This window comes from Mustela lutreola, chromosome 5, assembly GCF_030435805.1.
Source record: "Mustela lutreola isolate mMusLut2 chromosome 5, mMusLut2.pri, whole genome shotgun sequence".
In the NCBI taxonomy this organism is placed as follows: domain Eukaryota; kingdom Metazoa; phylum Chordata; class Mammalia; order Carnivora; family Mustelidae; genus Mustela; species Mustela lutreola.
This window is the reverse complement of record NC_081294.1, coordinates 8,231,137-8,258,721: the sequence shown is the minus strand read 5'-3', so window position 1 is coordinate 8,258,721 and position 27,585 is coordinate 8,231,137. Positions and strand designations below refer to the sequence as shown.

At 50.7% G+C, this 27,585-nt stretch overlaps 1 protein-coding gene across 1 annotated transcript in view; it reads right to left on the bottom strand.

Annotated features, from left to right (window-relative positions):
* ANKRD33B (ankyrin repeat domain 33B) overlaps positions 1 to 25,940 on the bottom strand; it is a 71,394-nt gene extending 45,454 nt beyond the window's left edge. Inside the window, exon 1 of the mRNA XM_059173661.1 lies at positions 25,572 to 25,940. Within this exon, the coding sequence (XP_059029644.1) occupies positions 25,572 to 25,925 (354 nt within the window). The 5' untranslated portion in view covers positions 25,926 to 25,940. The remainder of the gene's footprint in view (positions 1 to 25,571) is intronic.
* Positions 25,941 to 27,585: the final 1,645 nt, after the last annotated feature.

Here is a 27,585-nt window from a genome sequence, read left to right as displayed (position 1 = left end):
TGTCACTGTTTCTGTGGACTTTACTTTTTCGAGCAGGTTCAGGTTCACAGCAGAACCAAAGGGAAGGCAGAGAGGTCTCCCCACCTACACAGTCTTCATACCTGAAACCACATCCAGAGCCAAGTAAGGCCTTTGCGATATTCCAGCTCCGACCGTGAAGGAATAAAAGCTAAGACCAGTCTTTTTTCTTAAGAGCTTAATGGGTCGATTAGCTAAAGCATTACAAAACTGCAAAGGAAACAGACAGTCAACATGTGCCGTAAAACAAAGAAGGAAAGGCGGTCTAGCGCTCCGCTCGCTCGTTAGAGGACCAGCAGCGCTACCTGCTTGCACCCGCGGGAATCCAACCACAGGTAAAGTCGAGACCCACAGAGGCATAATTACAGACGGGAGAAAACGTTATTAATCTCGCCGGCAGAAACACCATGAGGACAAAAGGAGAGGCGGGCGCGGGGGGAGGAAGTACGGATGAGGTTGCGAACGTCGTTCCCTAACGCCGGAGTCCAGACATACCGACTAGAACTACGGCAAAGAAATCAAGGTCGAAATGAAAGATACTACGGCGTGCGGTGTAGGTGCCCAACAATGCGCTTTTTCAATTCTAAGCGCCTGACCTTAAGCTTTTAATTCTCGAGGCACCCGCTTCCGAGATCCCCATCTTAAACCCGGGCCGAGGTATTCAACGAGATAAGGAACCCCGCTGCCCCACCCCTCACGTTCCCCAGTTTAGAAAGCCGTGGGTGACCTAGATAACTCCAGATGGCCGGGCTGCTTGCTTCCACCCTCCTGAGCCTTAATTCCCACTTTGTGTTTTAAAATCACCAATAAAGACTGAACCCCCCAGACCCTAGGCTCCACCATCAATCCCAATAAATGCAGAACCATGGGCCCGCGAGTGCTCTCCCTCCTCCCCGCAGCCTCTTTCCGGAACTATCCGGAACTTTCCTTCTCTCCCTCCCTCCACCCCTCCTTCCCTCTCTCTCTCTCCCTTCCTTTCCTCCTTCGGACCCTCCCTCCCTTCCTTCCCCGCACCCAGTCCCAGATTGCAAAGTTCCCTGATGATCGCGGATTGCTGAGGGCATCTTGCCATCACAGGAAGAACCACAAGGGTCGACCCAGTACAACACGGGCTCTGGTTGGGGACGTGCCCAGGCGAGAGCCCCAGGCTTTTCTAGCTGGTAGCATCACCAGACAGGCTGAGAACACAGAACAATAAGGCACTAGAACAATAAATATGAAAAACTATGGGCGGGTGTGTCTGATTGGAGGGGAGCAGTCTTGTCAGCCTCCATCTGTCCTGGCAGGGAACCACTGTTCCAAATGGGTAAATCGAGACACCCATTAGGAGCGAGCTGTCCATCAGCAGGGAGGTGACCGCCACAAGACAAGGAAGCAGGAATGATTCAAAGCGACCCCTTCCAGGGCGGACAGAAGATGCATCCACTTGCATCCACTGGCAAGAATATCTTCTAGCAGATAAACGTACAACTTTAAAAAAAATGGGTGTCGGGGGTCAAAAGGTATAAACTTCCGGTTATAAGATAAATGAGCCAGGGGAATGTCGTGTCCGGCACAGGGACAATGATTAACGATACCGTGTTGCGTATTTGAAAGTCTGTCGCTCGTCGTTAACAGTGCATTCTAAAAGCTCTCGTCACAAGGGAAAAAGCTGCAGCTCTGTGGGCTGCTGGATGTGTACAGGAGTTATTGTGGTGGTGACGTCACAATGTGTAAATACCAAATCATCACACTGGAACCCGAAACTAATGTAATATTACATGTCAATTACACCTCAATTTACAAAAAAACAAAATCAAAAACAGGAGGAAGAGAATAAAATATTAACAAGAATTAAAAAGTTCATTAAGGGGCACCTGGGTGGCTCAGTGGGTTACACCTCTGCCTGCAGCTCAGGTCATGGTCTCAGGGTCCTGGGAACGAGCCCCGCATCGGGTCTCCCTGCTCAGCATTAAGTCTGCTTCTCCCTTTCTCTCTGGCTGCCTCTCCCCCTGCTTGTTCTATCTCTCTCTCTCTCTCTGTCAAATAAATAAATAAAAACTTTTTTTTTTAAGTACATTAATAGGGTGGCTCAGTGGAGTAAGCCTCTGCCTTCCGCTCAGGTCATGATCTCAGGGTCCTGGGATGGAGCCCCACATCAGGCTCCCTGCTCAATGGGGAGCCTGCTTCCCCCTCTCTCTCTGCCTGCCTCTCTGCCTACTTGTGATCTCTGTCTGTCATATAAATAAATAAAATCTTTAAAAAAAAAAAGGTACATTAATCAGAAAAAGTAAAATGACAGATGGCACAGAATAAGACTCTTGTCTTCAAAGGTCGAGGCATGTTAAAGAAATAATATGAAGAATGGATGGATTATTTAACCAACACTGTTGGGAAAGCTGACTATTAAGCAGGCAAAGTATTCACACATATACCATATATCAGAACACAGATAAAAAGAACTAAAAATTTAAGGGCAAAAATATACATATACAAAATTACATCCTAACATAGTTAATATCCTTGATCACAAGACAAGGAAAGGCTTTGAAAACGTAGTAACAATGAACAAAATAAATAAAATGTAAGTTTACTTTAAATGAAAATGTAATATTCATTTACATTTATAAAATCATAAGCAAAATTAAAAAGAAATTTAAAAACAACCACCAAAATGAATGAGATTATTTAACTATCAACAGAAATGTATTAAATGTCAGCATTAAACAATGGATAAAGAACAAAAAAATCAGAAGAAAACAAAGTCAATAAATGTATGTGAAATACGGATAACCTCACTAGTAAGCAAAGTAGTGAAAATTAAAATATTAATGAGACACCATGTACTTAACAAAAAAGATTATATTTCGGTTATTCACAGAAGACGGATTACTCAGTTAATGGTGTTGGATAAGTGCCCAAGCCATATGGGGGGAAATAAGACTGGAGCTTTACCTAGTGGCTTATGCCAAAATGAATCATTAAATATACGACCGAAAAAACACTGGGAGAAAATTTAGATGACGATTTCTATAAACTTGGCTTTAGAAAAGCATTTTGAAGCATAATAGCAAAGCCAGAAACCATAAAGAAAAAGACAGATAAATCTGACTACACAAAAATCGACAGCTCTTCAGCAAAACAACAGGAACACAAAGTAAAAAGACAAAGGACTGGAATGTCCACCTTCAGCTAGGAACGGCTAAATTCAATCACATCTACGCCGCCACTGAGAGCACAAGTAAAACTGAGTATCTATCTGGAAGCATCCGACTTTCAAAACAACTAGGAGTTGCAGGCTGTGTATCCCAGAAAGAACGGAAAAGCCCTGAAACCAGCTTCCATCCGCACCGTTGTCCCCTCCTGGTTGTCTGCGGATTCCTAACGGCTGAGAGACCAGGACACCAACAGAGAGCGGTAGTTACAGATCAGAGACAATAGGCAAAGTCTGTGGCAGTCTCGGGGGGGTAAGGAGACAAAATCGGAGTTCATGGCCTGCCCAGGAAGACAGGCCTGTTAAACATGCCACGTTTCCTGTAGCAAGCCCAAAGGGCTCGTTGTCCCTGGAGTGGGCCAAGCCAGAAATAGACCAGACCTCACAAAGACCACAACCTGGCCTGCTTTCATCCGCCCACTCTGTCTGCCAGGAACAAATTAAATCCTCTCTGGGGGAAGATAACACCATTTAAAGCTACTTCCATTTTTCACATTTGGTGTCTACCATTAAAAAAAAACAACAAAAAAAAAAGTATCAGGAGAGAAGACCAAAAGGAAAAGAGACCATAAAAAAAACAACTCAAGGGGCACCTGGATGGCTCAGTGGGTTAAAGCATCTTAGGCTTGGGTCATGGTCCCAGCGTCCTGGGATCAAGCCCCGCATCGGGCTCCCTGCTTATTGGGGAGTCTGCTTCCCCTCTCAGCCTACTTGTGATCTCTGTCTGTCAAATAAATGAATAAAATCTTAAAAAAAAAAAAAAAACTCAAGGAGATACAGATAATTACAAGTGACCACTTTACAGTAACTGATGAATATGTAGCAGAAAATAATGACAAATGTGAAGTTTAAGCAGAGAGTTAGAATCTGTAGAAAAAGAATCAAATTCAAGTTTTGGAAATAAAATACAAAACAACTGAAACTGAGAATTTAAAAATGAATTAAGGTGTGCCTGAGTGGCTCAGTCGGTTAAGCATCTGCCTTTGGCTCAGGTCATGATCTCAGGGTCCTGGGATGGAGCCCCGAGTTGGAAAGGCTGCTTCTCCCTCTCCCTCTGCCCCACCCCCCAGCTAGGGCTCACTCTCGTGCTCTCTCGCTCTCTCAAATAAATAAACAAAATCTTTTAAAATAAATAAAAAACAAATAAAAAGGAGCTAAGAAGCAGAATAGGATAAACAGAATTAATGAACTAAGTAAGTTCTTATTAATTAAGAACTAATTAGTGAACTAATCAGTTCACAGAACAGGATACACAGAGAATTAGTCAACTGGAAGATGGGTGAACGAAAAACGACCAGACAGGAAAACAAGGATGGAAAGATAAGGGGGAAAAAACCACATAACCGTCACATGGAGCAGAGTGGAAAAGGTCTAATATTTGTCAATCTGGTGTCACACAATGGGAAGGAAAAGAAAATGAGGCAGTATTTGACAAGACGGCAGCAGAGGGCATTCCCAAACTGACAAAAGATACCAAGCCATGTACTTAAGAAATTTTATAAACTCTGAAGCAGATTTAAAAAATAAATACGAACTGGAAGAAGAATGTGGAACATATGCTAGACAAAGAATAACAACTTTGGCATTTTTTAAAAATTCTTAGAACTCAAGAAGAAAACACAGACTGTTCCAAACAAATGGGCAGAGAAGACAATGATATATGAGACATGTTTCAACGTCACTAATCATCAAAGACACGCATGTTAAAGTGCTTTTTTACCATGACTTAGGGAAGATTAAAATGAGTGAAAATAACTAGCATTGATTAAAATGAGTGAAAATAACTAGCATTGAAAGGAGAGGTATTCTGCTATCTTGCTAATGAACATAACCAGGTTCACTCTTCTAGAAGGCAAGTTGTGATTATGTGCAACACCAATCAGGACAGGCTAGGTTGTGCAGCAGTGACGAGCAAGCCCCAAATTCCAATGGCTTGTGACAAATGTCTACTTGCTCACAGGATCCATCCAGGGCAAGTGGGCCGTGGCTCTTTTCGATGTCGTCTTCCCTCTAAGACTCGGCTTGATGGAGGAGGCTCTATTCCTAATATTTCGAGTCTCACTGCAAAGGGAAATCCATATGCCGGGGTCTTAACTCGGAGGGCCAACAGGGCCAGAGCAATTAGAATGACCAGATGTAATGCTACGGAAACAGAAGTCTACCCGTGCAGAGGCAGAATTTTTCATGAAAATAACAGGACTCAAGACCTATCAATGACCTATCAATTTCCTTAAAATCAGATATAGATATATAGATCTATGGAAATGTATTTATAAACTGCTGCATTGCTCTAAGGGACAAACTAGAAATCATCTCCAGGATGTCCACCAGGACGTCCTAAACTAAATAAATGAAAATGCACAGAAAATAGAATATATTGCAGCAATTAAAAATAATGACATGTGCTTGCTGGCATGGAAAGATGTCCTCAATAAGTTGCTAAGGAAAAAAGTAGATTACATGTACCATATTATATTAAATGACTGTGAAGTCACACCTGAAACATTTAATTATCTCTAGATCAGAGAGTTTCATCTTTGGCATTTTGCCTTTCTATGTTAGCTGAATATTTTACAATAAAAATGCAAGACTTGAATCTTTCAAAGACCAACAAACCCATTTTGATATTTTGAATTATTAATGTGCAGTGTCGCAAGGATCCAGCGAAACAGGCCATTTCGTAATAACCCTGCTGGTGGAAGGAGGAATCAGTTGTCTTCCTAGAAAGGCAGATGGCCTTTCAAAGGCTCATGCTTATCTTAAACTCTATAATACATCTCCTAAAACGTGACCTAAAAAGCAATGCTCTGAGTGCCAGTAAAAGATACACTAAGACATCCACTCATCGGAGCATTATTATAAACAGCAGAATTTCAGAAACAACGAAAATGCCCAATAGATGATTAAATAAACAACGATGTATGCAGGAATCACTTTTAAAAATCAAGATTCCAGGGGCTCCTGGGTGGCTTAGTGGGTTAAGCCTCTGCCTTCGGCTCAGGTCATGATCCCAGGGTCCTGGGATCGAGCCCCGCATCGGGCTCTCTGCTCAACATGGAGACTGCTTCCCTCTCTCTCTCTGCCTGCCTCTCTGCCTACTTGTGATCTCTGTCTGTCAAATAAATAAATAAAATCTTTCAAAAATTAATTTAAAAAATTTTTAAAAATCAAGACTCTATAAAGTACATTCAACAGAAATGAGCTCAGAGTATATGTAGAAGCAGGATCCAAAACTGTATTTATAGGACAAACTTTCGAGGGATAGATAAACAGACAGATCAACAGTTCGTGTCAAACATTAACTTCATTATCTCCGGGTACCAGTGGTAATTATTTATATTTTCTTCTTTGTAGTTGGCCCTTTCTTGTTTTGTTTTCATTTTCCACCCCGAAATATTTATACTGGAAACAGAAAAAAGAATCTAACAGATATTACTGTTAATATATCAGAGTAAAGGAGTGAAGATCGGAGGGTAGTGTGAGCATTCACAGGGAAAGTCAAACTCTTCAGGAGGATCTTCACGAATCCGTAAAATTAGAAACATTCTGCCACCATGAAGACTTCATGTTCTCCAACTTGACTGCACCTTGAAATTCAGCAAAAGAGCCTCCCAATCTCTGAGCACATAACTGCTGCTGAGCCAGGAAGCACATGAGTAAGTTCTTGGTCAACCTAAATGTATTGCAAAAGGCCCACACTTGCTCTAGAAAAATCTTTCCCCATCTGCAACTGCTCTGGCATTAGAAGACCTACAGCAAGTTCCTAAATTACATGTTAAGATCCTGAGCAAAAAAACGGAGGATGAGAACCATTCTGTGGGCCTAAAGGTTGTTAGGAACTGTATGAGCGCTAGAAGGAAGAAAGCAGCCGTGAGGACTGACAGAGGAAGCCACAAGCACCCCAGAAGGGCGTTCCAGGTCTCGGGGTTCTCTCGGGGTCTCCTGCCCCGAGAGGAAAGCCTGGCGCGCCACAGACCCACACCACCCCAGTTTTGAACTTCCTGCGTCAGAGGGAAATGACCTCCCAGGCTTGAAGTCAGACCGAAAGAGTTGGAAGTTTCGGGCTATCAGTGCGCAGCCCAGAGACAGATCTGGAAATCAAGGACCACGTCTGGGGACCGTGGCTGCCAACCCAGTATGCCTCCGGGGAATGCGTGATTTTGTCACAGGACTTTTGGAAGGACGCTGATCCCGCCAAGTGTGATGGAACGGACGCGCTCAGCACAAGCAGTGCTGAAGACAAGAGCCTCACAGGACCTGACTCAAACTCACTTCTGAGTCCAGCTGGGTCTCCTTCTCTTGCCCCTCGAACTCTGGTTGCCCAAGAATGGCCTTCTCTCGTTAAGGGAGCTCACCAGTCCCTTCTGACCTCTCCTGCCAGCCCCCCCCCATTTCATTCTGCTCTTGCCCTTCTGGCCTCTTGGCTGTTCCAGAACATTGCAGGTGTTCCCACCTCACAGCCCTTTGTTCTTGAGGCTGCTCTTCCCCTAGACAGCAGCACCGCAAGACTTTCACTTCTGCCCTGGCTTTACTTAAAGGTTCTCTCCTCCGCGCGGAGGGCAAGTTCTGGACGTGTGCACTCACACCCTGCTTGCTTTCCCATTTCTCCTCAGCACCCACCCCATGCTAGGGTTTTTATGCCTTTTTTGTGATGGCCTTGTGTACTGTTTCTCTTCCCCAAAAGTACGGGAGCTCCGTCTGAGTAAGGATTTCAGTCTTCTGTGTTCCGTCCTCCGGTCCCCAGAACAGGGCCCACTGCAGCCCGTTCGATAAATATTTGCTAAATCAACGAATCCATTAACATGAAAACAAGGTCACCTCAAAACTCAAGAACCAATCTCAAGAAGCCTATTTCATGCAAATAGTCTTTATAGTTTTCTTTTTTTAAAGGAAGAACTGCAGCCCAGTGTTTGCTCCAAGTGTCATTAGTTAATAAAAACCCCCTGAAATCAAAACCAAACGCGCAATTTACTTGACAGAATGCACATCACAAAGTCTCGCCAGGCATGAAATGGGTCATCTCGGGCTCCTCGGAAGCTTCATCATCAATGAAGCTTCCACGAGCATGTGGCGGCCGCCTCCAGACCTCCTACCAGCCCCGGACAGATCATCACGAAAGGCAAACTCTGTGAAATTTGAGTGGATGCGTCATGCCTCTTGCCGCTCGTCTCCTCATATCACAGTTTTAAGAGCACAACTTGTTCTATTATGAGTATTTTCCGAGAGGAAACGGCAGGTGTCGCACAACCGCAGACACTCCGGCGGAGAAACGAAGAAGTGTTTACAGGGCTGAGGGCGGCAGTGACGGGCTCCCTTCGTTTGATGGACAAGGAGCAGCTCGCAGGAGCCGGGAAACACGATTTTCCAATGAAGCCGTGTGAAGTTTAAAAACACTGGACAAGACGTTTGGTGAGTAAGAGGCAGAAGAGAGCAACCAGGTGTGCCAAATACTATAGATTCCTGCACGACCTCAGGAACTTCTCCATGTACAGTAAGGCACCTGCATACTCACCTTACTCTCTATCTCAGAGATCGTCCGCTGGGGAGTGACTCTGTTCCCTGAAAGAACATTTGTCAATGTCTGGGGACATTTCCGGTTGTCACAACTACAGAGGGGAGGAGAAGTTTCCTACTGGTAGGGCAGGGACACCACTCAGCATCAGGTAGGGCACCAGACAATCCCCCCAACAAAGTACTACTTGGGCCCAGCTGTCAGTAAGGCCAAGTCTGTTGGCCTTGGGGGAGGCGGAGAAGCCCCGACATACTTGAGACCATTTGTGAAAAGCCCATAGGTAACATCCTCATCGAAGGGGGAAAACTGGAAGCTTTCCTCTAAGGTCAGGAACCAGACAAGGATGCCCACTCTCACCGTTTCTACTTGGCACAGTCCTGGAAATAGTAGCAAGAGCAATCAGACTAGAAAAAGAAATAAAATGCATCCAAATAAGAAAGAAAAAGATGATGATTTCTGCAGATGACATAATCCTATACATAGAAAGCTCTAAACCATAAAAAATGGTTAGAACTAATAAATGAGTTTGGTAAGGTTGCCAGATACAAAATCAACGTGCAAAGATGAGTCACACTTCTTCAGCCTAATCAAGAAAACAATCGCACTTACGATAGCATCAGAAAGAATAAAATGCATCAGAATAAATTTAACCAAGGAAGTGAAAGGTCTGTATGTTGAGAACTATAAAACACGGATGAAAGAAACTATAAAGAAACAGAAAGATACCTGTATTCATGGATTCATGTCATTAAAACATTCTCACTTACCCAAAGCAATATCCAGATTCAGCGCAATTCCTATTCCAACAGCATTTTTAACAGAAACAGAAAAAAAAAATTCTCAATTTTGTATAGAACCACAAAAGACCCCAGAAGCAGCCCTGAGAAAGAAGACAACACTGAAGGCATCCACTCCCTGATTTCAAATGATATTACAAAGCAATAGTAATGCAAACAGTATGTTTCAGCACAAAAACAGACGCCCAGATCAAGAGAGAGAACAGAGCCAAAAAAAAAAAAATTCAAGCGTGGTGAGTCGACTGATTTTCAACAAGGGCACCAACAACACACACAAAGGGGAAAAGACAGTCTCTTCGTTAAATGATACCGAGAAAACTGGATATCCACACGCGAAAAAATGACATCGGATCCTTATCTTAAACCATCCACAAAAATCGCCTCCAAGCTGATTAAAAACTGGAGCGTATGACCGAAAACTGTAGTTGTACGCATTTCAGAATCAAGGTATAGAACGGACAGCTAGACACGGTTCCCCAGTCTTATTCAAGAAGCAGATACAAACCACCTACTATGGGCGCCAACCTCTGCTGGGCTGAAGAGGACATACACTGGAAGACACGGGCACTGACACTCCCCCTCACGGAGCCCAGCACGCCGAGAGAGAAAACCGTTCTACAAACGAGCTGCAAACCGTGCTGAGAACCCAGACAGAAGCCGCCCCGGGAGGAGGCACAGAAGGAAGATCCCAGCAAAGGGGCCACCTGCGACCGCCCTGCGGTAAAGGGAGCAGAAGGCGGAGCGCCCAGGGACAATAAGGATCTGCCAGGGCTGGGAGGGACGGCAAGTCACCCCCGTTCGGTCACCTTACTGACGCAACGGGAAATAGGAGAAAATCAGGCATTTGGAGGCTTCTAGTAGGAGAACTTGAAGGGAGAGCTTCGGAAATGCTGCTACTATAGGAAAAGCCACATGTATGGACACAAATTGGGACGCGGTGGCAGGACAGAGTGGAAAGTGGCAAGAGGCCGCAGGGGTAGGGAGCCGAGGGGGACGTGGGGGGACCAGAGAGGAAGTCCAGCATCTGTCTCTGCGGGATGTCGCAAAGCCCCGGAATACAGCAGTATGACCCCAAAGGAAAGTGGGAGACCAGCACGGGACTGTCCATTGTTTAGAAAGGGACTAGATGCAGGAGATGGGGGAGGCTGCCTGCAGGGTTACAACCAGGGGCACCTAGCCCCATGGCGACATCCAGAGCCGGCTCCGGAATTCGCAGCCTGTGTGCAAAATGAAAATCCTGGGCCCTGGGTCCGAATCATTAAGACTTTCCAGACAGCCACAGCAAAGCCTGACACCCAACAGGGGGCCTTCGGAAGCACGAGGCCCTGGGTACTGCACAGGGTGCCCACCCACGAAAGCAGCCCCGGAGGAAGCAGCAACAATGCCAAAAGCTGGAGGGCGGTGACGCACTGTGTTTCAGACATGTCAACGAGATGCTGGGCGAGGGCTGGCACAGGAACATCCTGCAGATGATCTCAATGCAAGTGCGACTCTTGGGAGAGCTGTCCAGGGCTGAGAGCTGGCGTCAGCAGAACAAGCCTGGAGGGGGCTCTCCCGGGCGGCAGTATTCCTAAGGCGATGTGTGAGTCAGGGCTCTCCAGAGAGAACCAGCAGGGGATACAGACACACAGAGATGTATTTTAAGGAGCCCGTCATACAAGCATGGGAGCTGGGAAGCTGGAAACTCAGGCAGGAGCTGATGCTTGTCTTGAGGCAGAATTCCTCCCGCTCCAGGAAAAGGGTCAAGTTTTCGTTTTGAAGGCCTTCAACTGGTTGAACTCAGCCCACCCACATTCACGGTGGTCATCCCCTCAACGTTGAGTCACTGCAGCTGGTAACCACATCCACGAAGTACCTTCACGGTTCACAGAGACTGGTGTGCGATTAAGTAACTTGGTGCTATGGCCTCATCCAGTTAATGCATAAAAATCACCACCCCAGGGAGTAGAGAGACAAACCCATGGAAAGAAGCTCAAGAAATGGGCCAAAACAAAAAGGAAATCAGTATAAGTCCACGTGAGACCAGGAAGTGAGCACTGGACAAGAAACCCATGGGGTCGGGGCGCCTGGATGGCTCAGTGGGTTAAAGCCTCTGCCTTCGGCTCCAGTCATGATCTCAGGGTCCTGGGACCGAGCCCTGCATTGGGCTCTCTGCTCAGCAGGGAGCCAGCTTCCCCCTCTCTCTCTGCCTGCCTCTCTGCCTGCTTGTGATCTCTGTCTGTCTAATAAATAAAATCTTTAAAAGAGATCCATGGGGTCCAAGGAGGTGGCCTCAGTGTGAATGATGCCCGCTGCAGAGCACTTCTTGGGGGCTCAAGGCATCTGGGGGTTCCCAAGGTCAGGCCACTGTCAGACTCGTGCAGCAGATGGCAATATGGGGGCTCTGAACCCCAGCAGAGCTGTGCGCCGCCCTGCACCTGGCCCAGGCCTGCCATCCCCACCTTCCTCCCGAGCGAGGTCATTTCCCAACTCGGACAACAGAGCCCAAAATGCTGGGGAGGGCGGGGCAGTTTCTGTGGGTGGCTGGGGGTAAAGAAATACGAGCTCCAGGGGATGGGAGCGGCCCTCGGAATGGATGTTTTCACAAAAACGGAAAACAGAGCCGGAGGGAGAGCTGCAAAGCCAAAGGTGGGAGTGGGGGGGGGGGCACGGGGGCGGGCAGAACAGCCCCCACAGCCTTGGCAGGGCCCTGGGAGCCGGCTACAAAACTGTCCGCCCTACATGCCTCCGGCCTTGGGAAACAGGGCTCCAGGACACTGTCAGACCCAACCCACTGGCAAGTGAGTCTGGGACTTGTTTGCTTTGGGATTTTATCCCCTTGTTGATGAGGAGGGTTCCAAATATGCCGTCACAGGAGAGAAAGAGCAGCAGAGAGGGTAAGACGGGAGAGGCCACGCCGGCAGCAAAGGGCAAGAGCCGGAGGGGGCTCGGGGGAGGGACACCCAACCAGCCTCACAGCTATCCCTGAGGCAGGAGCAAGAAAGGGGTACGGGGCCGGACACGCTTGACAAAAGCCAACTCCCTCTTCTCTCCAAAGTAGAGCCCGAGACACGCTGCGGCAGGAGAGGGACCCGTCCCGGAGGAACCGAAACTGACCAGAGAGGTCCGCGCCAACCACAGCGGTTCTCAGGAGTGAGTCGGGGTCCCCTGGCGGGTGGTGGAACACAGGGCGACCCCGCCCCCAGAATTTCAGATTCAGGCAGTGTGGAGTGAGTCCCCAGATGCCACTGACGCTGCTGGGCTGCGGCCACACTTTGCAGACCTCGGTGACAGGTCAGCAAGACCAAGGAGGGATGACCAAGGGGTCAGTTGGGCTTGATGCTCCGTGTGAAATGGGCCATATGCAGGACTTGGCACACTTGTGTGAAAACCTGAACTCCTACCATACATTGTAAGTCATAGGAAATTGACGGCAAGACACTTAAAGGTAGAGCCTGCACCTGTCACCCGTCTCGCACATCTTGCACGGGGCACTTCCTGTGGTGAAATGAATGTTGTACTCCGTTATGGGGCAAAAGGTCAAGAGATGCAGTCACAAAGTGACAAGGATCTAGTTCTTCTTTCAAGAACATGTTATAAATACTGTAAGCGGTTAAAGGAGATGAGTGGTTGCCTAGGGCTGGAAGGGTGGGTTGGGCAGACGGTCACAGCTCGGCGGGTACAAGCTTTCTCTCCCAGGTGACGTCTGCATACATCTGTGAACATCCCCAAAACCACCAAACTGTCAGCTCTAAGGGAGAGAATTGCATAATGCGTGAGCTACGTATCGATGCAGCTGTTGCTAGAATGTTCTCTTTTCCTCACTCTCCCCTTCAGATGACTTCCTTTTAGTCCGCATTTGGGGGATTTCCCATCACTTACAACTTTCAAGGCTTCAATTAGCTTTCATTTAAAAAATTTTTTTTCTATTCCTGGACATTCTGGGACAACATCATTATTTAATTTTTACTCATGTAAACATTTTTTTTTTCAATCACCAAATTTCAGAATCCTATCCTTTCAGAGATGGAGATCATCTAGATGTGAACCCATCCGTTCTCCAGGAGAACATCCCAGGCTTTTTTGGAGTGGAAGCCAGGCAGGTGCGGCTGTAGCCACATATTACACAAATAACCAAGCTCTCCTGCAAGGGGAAAAAATATTTTAAATGCATTTTTTTAAATTCTTCAGGGATTTCATGTATTAGGAAATCTTCGGGGTGTGATTAGATCAGGAGGGTGGAGCCCCTTGATGAGTGTCCCCATAAAATTCATGCCAGAGAGCGCCTGCCCCTTCTCCCACGTGAGAACAAGTGAGAAGACCGCCCGCCCTGAGCCAGCAGAGCCAGGAAGCAGGAGCCCACCGGGCGCCCATCCCACCGGTGCCTCATCTTGGACTTCCAGCCTCCAGCACCGCGAGCAGGGGATGCTGGTGTGTGGAGGTCACACGGTCCACGGTGTTCCGTCACAGGAGTTCAAATAGGAGTCCAGCATGTTTTAACAGCAAACATTGGGGTATAGCCATTTCTTTGAAAAATGAGCTTTTTCCATTTCTCTGGAGACTTTTTTCTAAAGTAAGCACGTTACTGATAAGGAAATCGTCTCTATGCATTTGCTAAAACTCCTGTGTCCAAATCAAGCCATTTGCAAATAGGTTGATGGAAACTGTGAGATGCAAACAAACGGTTGCCGTGAATTTTTGAGTTAGATTCAAAGGGCCCTTGCACTGAAGTAACATTAGGGAACCTTTCAAAATACGTTAGCAGCATCCTAAGTATTTGGGGAACTGATAAAATTATTAGCAGAATCACTGTAAGATATTGCTTTTAACAAAGAAGATAGGGGTTTGCTTTTTTTTTTTTTTTAATAACTCAATACACTTGTACCTCATTCTAAAACCAATGGATTTAAATGTTTACACCAAAGAAAATTTCAAATTCACCAGGGAGTTCACAGCGCATTTTAAGTAACTGAATTTTTTAGAGAAATGTATTTATTCCTTTTCACACAAGGCCATGGAGATTCAACCCTCCTCTCCAGGACCTCCCCGAGGCCCAGGAGCTCCCCTGCCTCCCAAAAGTACCCTCAAGTAGACACACCTGCCGGGACGCCTGGGTGGCTCAGTTGTTTAAGCAGCTGCCTTCGGCTCAGGTCATGATCCCAGCGTCCTGGGATGGAGTCCCACATCGGGCTCCTTGCTCCGCAGGGAGCCTGCTTCTCCCTCTGCCTCTGCCTGCCTCTCTGTCTGCCTGTGCTCGCTCTCTCCCCCTCTCTCTCTGATAAATAAATAAAATCTTTAAAAACAAAAAAAAAAGAAGACACACCTGCCATGTGTCCCATCTGGGTGACAGATCTCTGGTATGACTTAAAAAAGAATAAAAAATTTAAAAAATAACCCAGTCTAGGGGCACCTGGCTGGCTCAGGCAGTGGAGCATGCAACGGGGGTCACGGGTTCAAGCCCCACGCTGGGCACAGAGCTTGTTTAAAACAAAGCAAGTCTAGGTGACTAAATTTAGGCACATGTTGCCTTCCCAGTGGCAATCCCCGCCGCCCCCAAAATATAAATTAAAACCACAGCTTTCCTCCAAAGGAAGAATTCCGGGTACTGCCGAAGAAGGAAATCTGTGGTCCAGCAGACTTCTCGGCTCCTCTTCCGCGACACCTGGTAAGTGGCCCCAATCCACGAGTGCATTCTTCCCAGGTAGGGAGAGCGACCATCTCAGTCTGCCAGGGGCCCAGGGGTTTCCCAGGATGCAGGATTTTCAGTGCCACCGTGGGAAAACCTGGGCAGAACAGAGGGAGCTGATAACCCTCTAGGGCCATTAGGTGTCTGCGGACAGCGGCCTCTCCACCCATCACGCACGCTGCATGGAGGATGAGCCTGGAGACCTCAGACGTGGCCTGTGCCAGCCCACCCTTTGACAAAGGAGGACGCGCAGGTGACCAGATGCATCAGAGCTGCTCCTTCCCCTACTCCTCCGTGCCTCCGATGTCCCTTTCTGCAGCAGATGCGACCTCGGCCAGTGAAGCACAACAGTCCGCGGGGAGACGCACCCCCCAGCGACAGCAGGACTCTGCAGCTCTAACCGGGCTTCCATGTCTCCCCAGCGGCGTCCAGGGTAGCCTGGAGCGGCAGTAACTGGCTTTCATTTCCTGGAAACCCACCCATGATCCAAGAACAAAGAGAAAAGGCTGAACTCCGTCGGCGGACCATCCGACCCAGGAGCTGAGTCACGGCCGCTGTCTTCAGCACATGACTGCAGTCCCTTCTGCTTCCATTCATTATTTTGTTTTTTAAGTAGGCTCCACGCCCGGCGTCTGGAAGCCGCACAGACTGACCCTCCCGACAGGAGGGGGCAGGGCCAGGCCCTGGGGCACACCGGGCTCCACAAGGTCCAGCACAAGTAGAAAGGTAAGGAAAGTCCGGAATCCGCGACCCGACCGACCGGGGCTTGTTGACAGAACATCACGGCAGCGTTAGTCCGGGGGACGTCCCAGGTCAGGCCGGGGCTTTGACTCCAGCACTCTCTGCGTGAACTTGGACTCGAGGAAAACACTGAAGAAAGAAAAAGGTTGATCCTGACGCCTGGTGTCTGCACCATCTTTCCCTTCCTCGAACTGCTCTCCCTCCTCGTGGCTCCTGAGTCGAGGTCCTGCCCACGCTCCACCCGGCCTCAGAGCTCCGATCCGTCCCCCCACCCCTCCCCGGGGATGGAGACACGGGCTCCACCAAAGTGCTCCCAGGATGCACCGGGATGTGGTGGCATCCACCCCTATCATCTGCACCCATGACAAAAATGCCACTTTCGTTGAATATAAACACTCAACAAATTGTGACCACAAGAGTCCTCACCAAGCAGGGGCGCCTGGGTGGCTCAGTGGGTTAAGCCTCTGCCTTCGGCTCAGGTCGTGATCCCAGGGTCCTGGGATCGAGCCCTGCTTCAGGCTCTCCGCTTTGCAGAGAACCTGCTTCCCTCTCTCTCTCTGCCTGCCTCTCTGCCTACTTGTGATCTCTGTCTGTCAAATAAATAAATAAAATCTTTTAAAAAAGTCATCACCAAGTAGACACACCGTTCTCTTGCTTCTCCCTTATCCCTTGCTTAAAATTCAAACAGCAGGACTCGAAACTATCTTGAGATTAATTCGTCACGGAAACAATAGTTCCACTTACAGAGCACCCACAATGTGGCACGCTGAATACAGAAGTTACTGATGTACTCGGCCCAGAGCCTCTGGGCATTTTATAGATTGGGGATGTAGAGGACATCCAGGAGCAAAAGATCATGTGACTTGTCCAGGATCACGTGACCAGCCTAAGCCTGCCATCTGGGGCCACCAAACTTGTTTTCTAAGAAAAGTTCCAGAGCTCTTCAAACAAGGGTATGTGCCAATCACCTGAGAGCTGTGAAAAGTGCAGACTGCGGTCCATTAGGTCTTGGGTAGGGCCTGGGATCCCGAACCTGGGAAAAGCTGTCCTGTGATGACAGTGTTCGAGCATGTCATATTCCCAGCAGGTGCCATTCCCAACCTATGAGCCAGGTCTGATCCTGCTTTCGTTTCTAAGAGTCGATCTGTTCATGGTGGTAAGGCTACAGGTAAAAGGTAACGCATGCCTTCATTTAATTTTCCAATTTTTTATGGTGGTAAAACAAACAAAGTATTTCCATCTTAACCATCTCTAAGAGTTGCCTTCCTTCATTTCACACTTGTGATTTTGGAATAGCCACAGACCTACAGGAAGCTTTCCATTCTGGCTTTCCCCCCCCAGTGTCAACATCTTACATGATTACAGGGCAAGTGCGCCACCACGAAACAGCATTGCTGCCGTCCAGAGCTGCTGGGTGGTAGGTGGGCCGAGGGGTCCTCTGTCGTGTAGACATGTCGTGTTGACCACCGCAGTCCGGATGCAGGGCTGGCCATCACCACAGGACCCCTCTTGATACCCTGTTAGAGGGGCACCCCCTCCTCCTCTCCCTGAAACCGTACCCCAGCAACCTATAAGCTGTTCTTCGTTGCTACAACTGCCTTAGTCCAAGAAGGTTACACCAATGGACTCATCCAGCGTTGACTCTTTTGAGATGGACTTTTTTCACTCGGCCTAATTCCCCCCACTTCCTTATGTATAAACCAACTTCACGCACCTTCCTTTGTCTCAGAAAATGGACTACGGTAAATTCACTCATCGGCCTGTCCTAGGCAGCCCCCCAAAACACGGCTCCTGCCCCCTCCCCACCTCCTGCCCCTGCCTCTCTCAGCTGGAATGGCCCTCGCTCAGCAGGTGTGGTATCTAGTCCAAGAGTTAGTTAAATCCCAGAAGCAGAAGCCGGAGAGAAATACCTGACTCCATATCCCATCGCTTTGCCTACTTTGGACTGAACTTATTCAGAGCCGACATAAATACGCCTTGGGAAGCATACATCTGTTTCTGTTACTTGGAAATGGCTCTCAATCCCACGGCTCCAATCCAACCTGGCCGCCAAGCTGACTATCACTGGGGATTTCACATCTACCTTCATCTCCTCTCTCTGACTCGGTAGAAATAAGTAAAATTCACCTTCAACGGTCTTTCAAACGTAAGAACACTGCTTGAAAACAGTCTCTTTTATGTACACACACACTGAATGACATCAAGGACTCTTACCAGCCTACTTCATCTTAAAATCTGACCTCCTGAGAACACACACACACATGCGTACATGCACACACACACACACCACACCTATACTGGCATTCGAGTAAGCTGTCTAAAAAAAGTACTTCCCAATCATCTTGAATGAAACATTTTTTTTTTATTATTTATTTGACAGAGATCACAAGCAGGCAGAGAGGCAGGCAGAGAGAGAAGAAGGAGGAAGCAGGCTCCCTGTGGAGCAGAGAGCCCTATGTGGGGCTTGAACCCAGGACCCTGGGATCATGACCTGAGCCGAAGGCAGTGGCTTAACCCACTGAGCCGCCCAGGTGCCCAAACATATTTTCTTTGATCACATATTTTAAGAACTTAACTACAACCTTCTTATTTCTTTTAATTAAAAGGAATTACATTTTATCTTACGTATGGGAACTGTTTGACTCGCTTGGAGAAATCACAGAATATCACATGGTTGTAATTCAGAATTACTGACCCAATAATGGGCTAGAAGGCCAATCTCAAGAAAGTTCAAAGAAGTATCAGAGAGACCATAAGCTCTGAATCAGGTTTTAAAAATTTATATAATAAAGCTCAAAATATACATTTTTTAAAATGTTACATGTAATTCTAAATAATTTCTAGATCAAAAAAAAAAAAGGGAGAAAAGAAATCCTAAGGTAAATTAGAACAGAACAATAAGAAAACACTGTGTACCAAACCTGGGGGAAAGGCAAAACTGATACTTCAAGAGAAAAATTATAGGTAGAATAAACCCAAGGTAAGAAATAATTTTTCAAAAAAGCAGAAATTGACGACAGAGTAAAGAAGCGGATCCACAGCAAAAGTCAACTCTCCGATAGGACTGACTGGATAGGTATTTTCCGCATTTGTCACCAAAGAGAAACAGCACAAACTCAAAAATATAGAAAAACGGGATATAAGACAGTTGACAACAAATATTAAAAAGAGAACTCTACAGAAACTTCAGACTCGTGACCTTTAAAACTTGGAAAAAAAAATAGGACACTTCCCTAGAAATACAGACGTTACCATAATGGACATTGGAAGAAGAGAAAATCTGCATTATCCTATAAGCCTTAATTTAGTGATTTACTATTAGTTAAATAGCACTTAGAGGAGCGTTCCCTAGGTCACAGCCACATGTAGCCCAAGCTGCCACGCAGAATCGCTTTGAATACTTTGCCTATTAAATTGATACAAATGTCAGATGAATAAATGATATTCCAAGAGTTCATAGACCCTGATTTCTATAACACTTCTCCCTCAGTTTTCCTTTACAACAAGCACAGGATAGAAAAGAAATCAGATGCTTAAAATCACCCAACCACTCCCCCATTTCTCAAGCACAGATGGGAGGGGGGAGGGCAGAAAGCTCAGAAGCCCCTTGGAGAAGCCCAGCAGGGTTCAAAGGAGCAGCAGGGGCTGCCCAGGGGTCCCTGCAGCACCCGGCTCTCCCGACGCCCTAGATTCCCTCTCCTCTGAGCCTCACTTTGTTCTACTACAAAAACGTGGGAGACCAGGCGCCTGGGTGGCTCAGTGGGTTAAAGCCTCTGCCTTCGGCTCAGGTCATGATCTCAGGGTCCTGGGATCCAGCCCCGCATTGGGCTCTCTGCTAGGTGGGGAGCCTGCCTCCTTCTCTCTCTCTCTCTGCCTGCCTCTGCCTTCTTGTGACCGCTGTCAAATAAATAAATAAAATCTTTTTAAAAATAAAATAAAATAAAATCCCCTGACAGTGGGAGCACCTGGTGGCTCAGTCAGTTGGGCATCTAACTCTTGGTCTGTTTCCACTTCTCAGGTCAGGTCAGGCTCCCCGTTCAAGGGGGTCGTCTGCTTAAGGGTGCTCTCTCTCCCTCTGTCCCTCCCTTCCATGTTCTCTCTCTCTCTCTCTCTCTCTATCCCTCTAAAATAAATAAATCTTTAAAATCCTATGGCAATGGTCTTCCTAAATTTCTGAAATCTTCATCCACAAAAACACAAAAAGCGGCATTAAAAAAACCCTTTCCAGGAGCACCTGGGTGGCTCAGTGGGTTGAGCCTCTGCCTTTGACTCAGGTCATGATCCCAGAGTCCTGGGATCGAGTCCCGCATCGGGCTCTCTGCTCTGCAGGGATCCTGCTTCCTCCTCTCGCTCTCTCTGCCTGCCTCTCTGCCTACTTGTGATCTCTGTCTGTCAAATGAATAAATAAAATCTTAAAAAAAAAAAAAAAAAAACCCTTTCTGGAGAAAATGAAAACAGACCTTCGGGAGCAGGTGGCTTCCTGATGCTGGATGGTCAGGACGCAAAGGCTTTCGGTACCCTCTACTCGGGCACCCACCTGAAATGTTCCTTCATAAAACTAAATTGAAAATAAACAAGTAAGTGCTCAGCATTTTTGGTGAATAATATCCTTTTACGAACAAAAGCAAACTCCCCCTTAAGAGGGCATATCAGAGCTTGGCCTTGTGACTTTGGTCAGCAGAAGTGACCACGAACCTCTTGAAACCCGTACCCTTCCCTGGAGAACAAGCCCAGGCCAGCCTGCTGGAGGAAGAGAAGCCATCGGGGCAGAGTCAGCCCTAGACAAGACCTTCCCGGTCCTGCCACCGGCAGCCGACTCCAGCCAAATGACCGCCCAGCCAGGATCTCCACTTCGCTGTGAATCTCAACCTGTCCTTAAAAAATTAAGACCTTTAGGGCACCTGGGTGGCTCAGTGGGTTAAGCCTCTGCCTTCGGCTCAGGTCATGATCTCAGGGTCCTGGGATCAAGCCCCGCATCGGGCTCTCTGCTCAGCGGGGAGCCTGCTTCCCCCCCCTTTCTCTATGCCTACCTGCCTCTCTGCCTACTTGTGTGCCTACTCTGTCAAATAAATAAATAAAATATTTTTTAAAAATTAAGTCCTTAAAAAAAAAAAAAATGCATGGGCCTCTCTACCGCTGCTGGGCCCAGAGGGATGCCCCTACGCCCACCGCCCCCCATGCCCCACCCATGGTCCACGGGGAGGAAGAAGCAGACAGACATCTGCCACCCGGCCTGTCAGCTTGGGCTTCCGTTGACCGCCTTCTCCGCTCCCGCCCCCCCCAGGCTCCCGTCTAACCCGCTCATTCTCCCTTCCTCGCCACTCCCCCACACATCAGAAATAACACACTAACACTCATCCCCAAGTAGCAGAGTCAAGCTCCCAGCCCACAAGCTCCAGGCTTGATGGCCCTCAGATCTACTGAGACCAGAATTCACTTTCGATCATCACTTCTAGCCCCATTCTAAGCACACACAGTGCACGAAGCCCGAGGCCTGGGGAAGGCAAAGTGCTGGCTGGGTGTGGATTCCCAACAACCTGATTTCTCCTTGTAGAGAAAGGGGATTCCAAAGTTTATCAGTCCTCCTGGGGCATTCGAAAAAACCAAAACAAAAACCAAACACCAATTTTTTTTTTCTTGTGTGTGTCAGGATAAAGGTCGTGGTCACTGCTACAAATCTATAAAACATAAAGCGCCACCCCCCACAAGTAAAGAGAGACACGCCCAAGCTGGGTGTGTGGCGTGGGCTTGGGCTGAGCCTAGAGAGCACCTGCGGGGGCGGGGCCTCTGGAGAGCCCCTGGAACTTAACCACCCACGAGAAGAACGACATCAAGAAAGGAGGGCGATATTTTAAATTTAGTGTAATTGGACCTAGTTTGGTTCAAGAGCTGTCTGACATTCGAACTGCCTTTCTACAACAGTGCAAGCAGCACAAATGCGTCCTTTTGGTTTCAGTCCTGTCTCCAGAGCTGTCACGGCCATCGAGGTGAATCTCGGGAGATAATAACAGGAAGGGAAGAATTAAGAAAAAGAATCATGGCAGCTTTCACGGTCCCCAAGTCAGAAGGAACAAAACGACCGTAAATCTAAATGACAGCCAGAGCACACTTTGAATGTTACTGGAGAGAAGTGTCTGACAAATATTTACATGTTGCATATTAAATCATGCAATCCTCTTAGAGCAATAAATATTTTAGAAGAAAACTGGATGCTGAGCCACATCCAAGATCCCACCCATCTCAAGGGCCAGGAAAGAACACATTTTCTTAAACAAGACACATCGGAGCCTTAGTTACTCAAATCAGATGAAACATCTGTCAGCTCAGGCAGAACTGTCTTCTCAACTGACCGGAGACGATTAGTTCAACAAATGTACCCAGAAATCCTTTCAAAGCCTTTAGAGACATTTTTCTCATAGGAAGCTTGCTGTGGGCAGGGCCTGTGAGCTGCACTTTCTGTTGATGGAGCAAGTACCCTCTGCTCCACCAGACTTCTTTTTAAGGCTTTCTGTAAAGTTGTGACTATCCCTAATTGTAAGAAGCTTATAAATCAGGCCCAAAGGGCTTATGCCTCAGGGCCTTTGCACCTGCCGATTTCTCTGTACCCCTCTGCTCCACCAGACTTCTCGCTAAGGCTTTCTGTAAACTTTTGACTATCTCTAATTGTGAGAAGCTTATAAATCAGGCCCAAAGGGCTTATGCCTCAGGGCCTTTGCTCTTGCCGATCTCTCTACATGGATCACTTTCCCCGCATTATCTTCTCTACATCTTGGTCAAATGAGCTACTCCCTCAAATGACCACTCTCAATCCCTGGAACCAGTAGAATGTTTTTACCCACTGGAGGTGCTGCAGGCTAGACTGGGGTAAGACAAAAGCCCACCATGAGAAGGTGTCCCTGAGACAGGACCTGAAGGCAGTGAGTGAGGACACTTCCGCCCCCAGGTTGAACAGTGTCACGAGGAAACCAGTTGTACTTCCCAATCTCCTGTTTCTTAGCCAGCTCCTCTGGGCCGGCCTCTTGCCACCAGACCCGGCTGGAGCTCTCCAGCTGTGGCTCCCGCAAACCTTCCTCTCTGTAGCACAGTCTGCCACCACCTAGTTGTCTCGGCTGGCTGACAAGAATGTCCTCCCTCCACAGTCCCCAACTCTTTCCTCGCTGGGCTCCCAGGATTGTCAGAGCTCCCTGCATTGGAAGACACTTGCTCTGCATCTCTCCAGACTGCCTTCTGGGGCCCTGCCTCGGGTTCTAAGCACCAGGCAGTCTTCCTGGAAGACTATTACTGAGTTCTCACCTCAAACAAAAGGTCAACTCTCAAAAGCAAGGACTGTTGGATTTCTCTCCAGTCTCCTACAGTACCTGACCATTGCCTAGCACACAACAGGTCTGCAAGAAATAAGTCCGCAAAGACACTTGGCCCCATTTGCCACAGGTCGCGCACTGGCCCTTTACAACATTTTATTCGCAGTTTTTATAGGAAGATGGAGGCTGTTTGGCCAACAGAATCTAGGAACCACTGGAAGAAGAGAAGCTCTGGCCTCCGCCCTGCCCCCACTAAAGCACAGAACACAGGACTTGCTCCTTCTGGTCGGAAGACACAAGAGCCCAGGAGTCTTCCCTTTGCCAGCCAGGTACCATTTCTCCAGCATAATCTGGCGGGGAGCAGAGAGGATGAGACCCTACACAGAGCAACAAAGAGACTCTGCAACCAAGGGGGAAAGGCAGAGAGAAAAGGAGCTTTGCCTGGCAGAGGGGAAAAGTCCTGGAGGACGTGTTTCTTCAGAGCCCGGAGGAGGCTGCCGAGAAAACAGGAGGGGATGGTTAACGAGGGCTCTGTCAGTGTCACGTGCATGAGGGGGTTTCATGCTCAAGACCCTGTGAGGTTCAAGTAGGAAACCAAGGCAGAGAGGCTGGAACCTGTTCTTCTGTCCAGTTCCACTGCCCTCCCCAGACCCTAAACTGAGGGAGTAGCTTTCAAAAGTAGCCCAGAAACGCCCCTAGCCACCACCTGTTCATATCATTCTCAGATGGCTAGAATGCAGCAGTCCCCAAACTTTTAATTTTTTCCCCCAAAGGAAACATCATTAAAGCAGGCCCAGCGGAGCCTCCAAGCTGCTCCCCCTCTGCTCATCCCAGCCTCCCGGAGACCCCACCCCCTCACCCTGTTCTTCCTGATCTTTGCTGGGTTTCCTTAAAAGCCGGCCTTACTACCTGCTTTGGGCCAGAGAGGTTTTCTATCAACACCTGCATGTGAAAACTCACCTTGGCAAAAGCCAAAGCACAGCGCAGAAACAGCCCCAGCAGCACCCCCACCGCGAGGGCAGAGGCAAGAAGAGGCTGCGCAGAGGGGGGCCCTACCACCACCAGGCCTCCGGGCCAGCCCCGGGACACACGACACCAAGCACAAGTCGCTTCCCTGCTGTCAAATGCTGTGTCAAGTGGAGCCGCCAAAGTGTGGAAGCAGAAAGCGATCCTGGCAGGCTCCAACATGACTAAGCCCAGCCCAAAGCGCAGACCGAGACACACCACTCCGCTCGGAGATCAACGAAAGGCACAGGGTCCCCGAGTTCCCGAGTTCAACCACCTACGTCCTGTCAGCCACGGGTTCTGGAGCGAAAGGCACCTGCACTCCCCGTTCGTGCGGGGCTGGGGCGGCGGATCCCACGGGACCCGGAGACGGCGACACTCCGGGGAGCAGCTGCCGCTGTCCACCCAGACGGACGGGCGCTCGGCCGCTGGGGTCCCTCTGCGGTGTGTCCCCCCGCCCCGAGTGTCTGGTGGGTTGTTCTGCGAGCCAGGCATTCTCGAGTCTTCGAAAGCCAACTTTTTCTTCCCTTTTCCAAATGTTTCCTGCTGAGTCCTGACATAGACTAACGGATCCCTCGTGCCTCCCTCCACCGCCCGCCATCCTCGCTGCCCTACAGGGAGGGAGTCTGCGCTCCCACCACCGCGCCCGCAGGCCCTGCTCCGGGACCCCACCGGCCGCGGCTCGGGGCACTGACCACGCGGGCGGCGAGGTCGGAGACCACGCCCTCGGGGCGCCGCCGATCTGGGGGCTGCGGGAGGGTGGGCGGGCGGTCCGGGAGGAAACTCCGACTGCCGGGGGCCCGGGGGAGCCCGTCCGCGTTCCGGGCGCGCAAGAGAAAGGGCAAAGGCAGCGTGAGCGGCGGGACCGGGGGTGAAGGCAACTGGGGTTCCGGATAGGACGGACGTCGTCCCCGCGGGCAAGGAAGATAACGGCCGGAGGGGGCCCCGCTGTTAGAGACCCGAGGGGTTTCCAACCCGGATCGGAGCGCGGGCCCCCGGGGGTAGGGGCGGGGGGAATTCTAGGACAGGAGGACTCCGGGGGCGGGAACCGAGAGGGAGGCGGCCGGCGAAGACTCGAGACCAGCGGCGTCTCCCGCGGCGCTGTGACCTCGGGCCACGCTCCGCACCACCCACCCCCGCCCCTGCCCAGACCGGGACCCCAGCCCGGGAGACGCAGGGCCGCCCAGGGCTCCGCACGCGCCGCACGCCCAGCCCGCGACGAAGACGCGCGCTGGGCAGCGGCACAGTCACCGCGGGACCGGACAGAGCCCGGACCAGGGCGACGCGGAACGGGGGGGAGGGCGGAGGGGATCCGAAGCCGGCGGGGACGCCGACTTACCCGGCCGTTGCGGTCGGTCTCCTGCACCTCCTCGGCGCTCGGCCCCCGCCGCACCAGCGCCCTCAGCAGCCCCACGTCGTTGGCGCAGGCGGCGCGCAGGAGGGTCGCCTCCTCCGGGACGCCCTCTGGGACGCTCTCCGCATTCGCGGTGCCGTATTCCTCCTCGCCTCCGACAGGGTAGAAGGAGTCGTCCGAGGCGATGCTGCGGGTGTCGGGCAGACACGAGAAGTCCTCGTACTCCTCGTAGTCGGCAGGGTCGTCCCCGGTCTGAGCGTCCCGGGGTGGGGACGGCGTCTGCGGGGACACGCGGCGCGCCCCGCCGCCCTCCGGCCCGGGCCCGGCCAGCAACACCATGCTGGCGGCCGGGGCGCGGGCCGGGAGACTGGGGCGCGGGGCGTGCGCCGGGGTCACCGCCCCTCGTGCCCTGCGGCGGCAGAAGAGCGGGGCTCCGCGCGCTCCAGCCCGGCGGAAACGAGCGCCGAGCGGCTGCGCTCGGAGACTAAAGTCACTGGAGGCTGGAAAAAGCCCCCCTCGGGGGTGGGAGGAGCCGCTGGGGCTTTCCGGGCGCGGCGGGCGGGCGCGGGCGGGGACGGGCGGGGAGGAGGGCGGGGCCGCCGCACTGGAAGAGGCGCGCGCGCCCCGGTTCCCCCGCCCGGAGCCGGACAAAAGTTCCGAGCCGAGTCCTCGGCGCCGCGGGGCCCGCGCACCCGGCCGCCCTGCCCCGGAGCGGAGCGGCACCCGCGCCGAGAACTAGAAGCAGTAACCGGAGAACCCGGGCGCCTGTGTCTCCGGCGGCGAGCGGCCCCGCCCTCCCCTTGGGCGGTCCCGGGGATGAGGGCGAAGGGGGGGTCGGGGGACGCCGCGAGCTGAGCCTGCTCCCCGCCTGGGGAGCCGCCGAACCCCCGGGGCCCAGCACAGCCCTGGGCGTCAGGCCTCCCGGCCGCGGCTGCCAGAATTTCTCGGCACCGGAGCCGCCGAGCTCGTTTTTCCACCTCCCCGGGAGACTGGGCTCCGAGGCCACCTCCACTCCGAGCTTAAGACCGCGGAGACGCGGGGAGCAGGGCGCAGGCACGGAGGACAGCTGGGTGCCGAGGAGGCGGAGTCCACCGAGGGGTCCGGGGCTCCGCCGGGGGCCGTGACCCTCTGAACTGGGAGCTTCCGAAGGGGACGGTCCTCGGGGTCCCCCGATCCCGCGGAGCTCGGGCCAACTGTGGCTCGCAGGTTGCTCCTGAGAGTCCCCAAGCTGGTGTCTCGAGGGGCTCAGGTGAGGACGTTGGGTGAAAATGGAAGGCTCCAGGCCAGAGCCTGAGGGGCGCCCTCCTCCCCCACTCCTAGCCAATGTCACGGTGCCGGCATCTGCGGAGTCAAGACAGAGAACCGCGTGAGGCCGGGACCGGGCTCCGACTCGGGGCCGGCTGCCAAACGCCGAGCCGGGGCGCGGGAGACTGCCGCGGTCCAGTCCCAGCGCCCCGCCGCCGGGGCCTGGCCTCTCCCGGCTTGTCCCGCTGCGGGGGGTGACTTGCCGCGGGGAGCCCCTGACCGCGGGGAAGAGAGCGTGCGACCAGCCAAATCCCCGTGGCAATGGCTGCGCGTGGAGGATGCGGATACCCCGCGGGTCACGGCCACCCCTCTCTCTGCCGCTCTCCCTCCTGACCCTTTCCACCGCTGGTGACTGCGTGTCCCCCCGGGCCCAAGGGTGGACGCAACCGGACAGAGGAAACCGTGGGGGGCTAGCTGGAGGATCCCTGGCCTGGGAGGGCAAGCTGGGGGTCTCAGTGGGGAACGCGGTCAAAACTAAGAAATCACACGGAGGACATTGGGAGAAGGGAGTTGGAGGAAATCGGAGGGGGAGACGAACCATGAGAGACTGCGGACTCAAAAACCAACTGAGGGTTTGGGGGGGTAGGGGGTTGGGTGAGCCGGGTGGTGGGTATTGAGGAGGGCGCAGATTGCGTGGAGCACTGGGCGTGGTGCATAAACAATGTATCTTGGAACACTGAAAAAATAAAGTTCA